The 3,846-nt window shown below is 39.7% G+C and overlaps 1 protein-coding gene across 1 annotated transcript; it reads left to right on the top strand.

Annotated features, from left to right (window-relative positions):
• The first annotated feature begins 1,511 nt into the window (after positions 1–1,511).
• Positions 1,512–3,310, top strand: LOC139255454 (probable G-protein coupled receptor 139). Its single transcript, XM_070873933.1, has 2 exons — positions 1,512–1,581; positions 2,403–3,310. The coding sequence occupies exons 1-2, from the start codon at positions 1,512–1,514 to the stop codon at positions 3,308–3,310; spliced, it is 978 nt and encodes a 325-aa protein (XP_070730034.1).
• Positions 3,311–3,846: the final 536 nt, after the last annotated feature.

Here is a 3,846-nt window from a genome sequence, read left to right as displayed (position 1 = left end):
GAGTTATGGTGGGAAATAATCTAATTAGGATGGTTCTCACTCCGCAGATCTTTGACAATTGAAGAGGTAAAAATTATTGATGCAAAAGATGCAGCGGCTCAACGAAATAATTTATATAAAGAGGCAGCCGGGAAAGAGAAGGAAGCAAGCGGAGGTCAGTGCTTCCTCAGCGGCGGAGCACATCCAGGCTTCGCCGAAACACATCTGACAGCTCGGGATTCATATAAAGACCATCGTTCTGTCCCAATGTCCATCTGTTCCGGATTCGTAAATCTTTTTTGCTTTCACGGGTTGTATGATTAGTGTATCTATCTTAATCACGTGTTGTATCTGATTATGCTTTAAACTGCCGTTTTTAATTTGAAGCCTGAGAATTCCTGGGACCGTCTGTGTAATCTTTTTTGAACTGTGATACAAATCTCACATTTTAATGAAATGTATTCTACATGGTGTCCTTTATTTCAAAATGCTTGGATTATAAGTGTAAGATCTATCATTGTTATTGCATGGGCACTTGGGGAGACCACACCTCGACTGGAGTGTTCTGCACAATTTTGATATCATTACCTAAATAAGGATATACTTGCCTTTATAGGAGTGCAAAGAAAATTCACTGGGCTGTTTCCTGGGCTGGATGATCGTACTTTGGGACAGACAGAATACACTAGGCCTATATTGCCTCGTGTTTAGAAATTGACAGTTGATCTCATTAAAACTTATATAATTCTTCAGGGTTTGGCAGGGGAGCTGCAAGTAAGATGTTTCACTGTCTGGCGAATCGAGACTTAGTTTTCGCAGTCTCAGAATAAGGCGGTGAGCAATTACGACTGAGATGGGAATAATTATCTTCACTCAGAGCCTGTTAAATTATTGGAATTCTCTACGTCAGGGAGCTGTAGATGTTCAGCAGTTGAGTAGATTCAAGGCTAAGATCGATATCTTTTTGGATATTAAGGGATTCCCGGCATTAGCCGATCATCTGGGAAATTGCAGTTGATTTAGATCAGCCATGATCTTACTGAACAGCAGAGCAAGCTCGAAGTGGCAAATTGCCGATTCCTGCTGATGTTCTTATATTCTTAAATATAGGGGGCCACGGCTTAGCTACTTGACATGGCAACAGTAAAAGGGCCGATTTTGCCTACAGAAGCCCCCATTATTAGATCTCCTAATTAAGCATCAATCTGGGATTGAAACGAGTACTCCCTACTTGGTTGGTCTCAGATTCGCCATGGCCAGTCATGAGTAATGGTTTATCTATCATTAAGGAAATGCTAGCATCAGTACAATTCATATTGCGAGTAGGATTATACAACTCTGTCAATGTTCCATGTTATCACAGCAATAAATATCCTTGAAAGTCGCTGCCTTAATTTGATTGCTCAGCCTACTGCAACAAATTATGGTGCAACCTAATTGTCTCACTGGAATTAACATGGCATATAAATATGGGCTCATTTCAAGTGTCCCACAACACGTGTTGGTTTAACATCTCAGCATTTCACGCTAAAATGCATGCCCCAGTAACTGGTCCTGTCTTTGCCATTTACTATCCGATTTTTGCAGCTATCGCTGTTCCTGGTAAGGTATGCTTTGCTGACGTCCTTGGATGAGGTTTTGGTGTTAGTGATAAGTAATTACAGTAAAGATGTCAGTATTCAATCCTCGTTTAAAATATAATTGTTCTTTGTAAATTATTAAAGTAATGAATTTAATTTAAGTTTATCTTTAAGGTCTCACTGTCCCTGGTAATATATTACAGTGAGGGATTCAGTATACATATTTGTTTGGAGGTATCGCTGATCCTGGTAGGGTATTGCAGTGAGGGATCCATAGTAAAAACTTTGTGTAAGGTATCACTGTTCCAGGTAAGGTGTTACAGTGAGGGATTTATTGTACAGTTTTGGTTTAAGGTATGGCTGTTTCTGGTAATGTATTACAGTTAGGATTGCATTGTTTAAGTAGTTGTTTAAGGTTTTAAATTAGGTGTTGCAGTGAGTTATTGATTGCACACATCTTTGTTAAAAGGATAATTGTACCTGGTAAGACATTATTGTCACATATTCATTGTACAAGCTTTTGTTTAAAGTACTGCTATTCCTGGTAAGCTATTACAGCTATCTATTCATTGTGAATGCCTTTCTAAAAAGTATAATTGTTCCTGATACGGTATTACAGTGATGTATTCAAGGTGCACCCTTTGTTTAAGGTATCACTGTTCCAGGTAAGGTATTACAGTGAGGGATTCAGTCTGCAGACTGAGTTTAATGTATCACTGTTCTGATAAGCTATGAGAACGAGGGATTAATTGTACATTCTGCGTTTAATGTAAGGACTTCATTGTACCTGTAAATTATTGAACCGTATTTACCTGCACATCTCCCGTTTTCTCTTCCTTGCAGCTAATTTGGTGGCGATTGTGATCCTGTTCCGAGGAAGGTGCGGTCTCTCCAGATGTATCACTCAGTACCTGTTGTCCATGGCTGTGACGGATCTTTTGGTGGTTGTCACTGCAGTGATATTCAATCGGATCCGTGGTATTTATTTCCCAGTTACTTTTCTGACCACGACTCCAGGCTGCAGTACGAGCGCCGTCTTGACTTATGCTGCCAGAGACAGTTCCGTCTGGTTAACAGTCGCTTTCACCTTTGATCGATGTGTAGCCATTTGTTGCCTAAAGCTTAAAACAAAATATTGCACAGAGAAAACGGCAGTCTTGATTATCGGAACGGTTTGTATGCTGAGCTGTGCGAAGAATGTACCCTGTTACTTTATACATGAACCATTGTACATGATAAACAACGTACCGTGGTATTGCAGCATGAAACCAATCTTTTATACTTCAGTTGGTTGGGCAGCATTTGACTGGCTGGACCGTATTCTGACCCCATGTGTTCCTTTCTTTCTGATTTTGCTGCTAAATGCTCTGACCATTCGACACATTCTCGCGGCCAGTAAAGCCCGCAGGAGACTCCGGGCCCACAGAAATGGAGAGATTCACAGCGACCCAGAGATGGAGAGCCGGAAAATGTCCATCGTTTTACTGCTGTCGATATCGGGCAGTTTCATTCTGTTTTGGATGACGTATGTTATCAATTTGTTGTATGTACGATTTACAAATGGTAATTATTTTGCAGGTTCCGATTTCAATGATCCGAGGTTCATTCTGCAGGAAAGCGGATATATGCTTCAGCTTTTAAGCTGTTGCACCAACACGTGTATTTATGCAGGAACCCAAAGTAAATTCAGAGAGGAGTTAAAGAATGCGGTGAAATATCCATTAGCACTAATTACGAAATTAAATAATTGAAATTATAAAAGTCAATGTTAATCCATTATGTATTCCATCCCACTTCGTTATTTGTAACTCATTACAGTTATTAAAGGCATTCCATCCCCTGTATTTACATTTTCGACACCACACGCTGCTCCTCCCAGATTCTGTTTGCATTCCATCCCAATTATGTTCTTTCTCTATTAAATAAATAGCCACTGGCAACTTTTGGGCTTAATTTCTGGTTGACGGCGAAGCAAATTCATTCGCCGCTAGCAACGATGAAAGGTTTCTACGCAGATCTCGCGATAGCTTTGGCGTGACTTTAGCATTTCCTGACATGCAGCTGAAATCTTCGTCGGTTTGATGTGATTTCTGCAAGCTGCCTAAGCAGCCAATCAAATGCAGAATTCTCAGACTGAGGAGCAGGAATTGTGGTTGATTGTAACTAGTTAATAAGAACAAAACAAAGATAGGGTCTCTAATAAGGAGAAAAATATTACTGTGACTTAAACGTGAATGAACCATTTGAAAAAAATTCTTCAATATTTAAATTTTTATTAATATGGATA

The sequence above is a fragment of the Pristiophorus japonicus genome, unplaced genomic scaffold (assembly GCF_044704955.1).
Source record: "Pristiophorus japonicus isolate sPriJap1 unplaced genomic scaffold, sPriJap1.hap1 HAP1_SCAFFOLD_61, whole genome shotgun sequence".
Lineage (NCBI taxonomy): Eukaryota > Metazoa > Chordata > Chondrichthyes > Pristiophoridae > Pristiophorus > Pristiophorus japonicus.
This window is presented reverse-complemented; position numbering and strand designations above follow the sequence as displayed.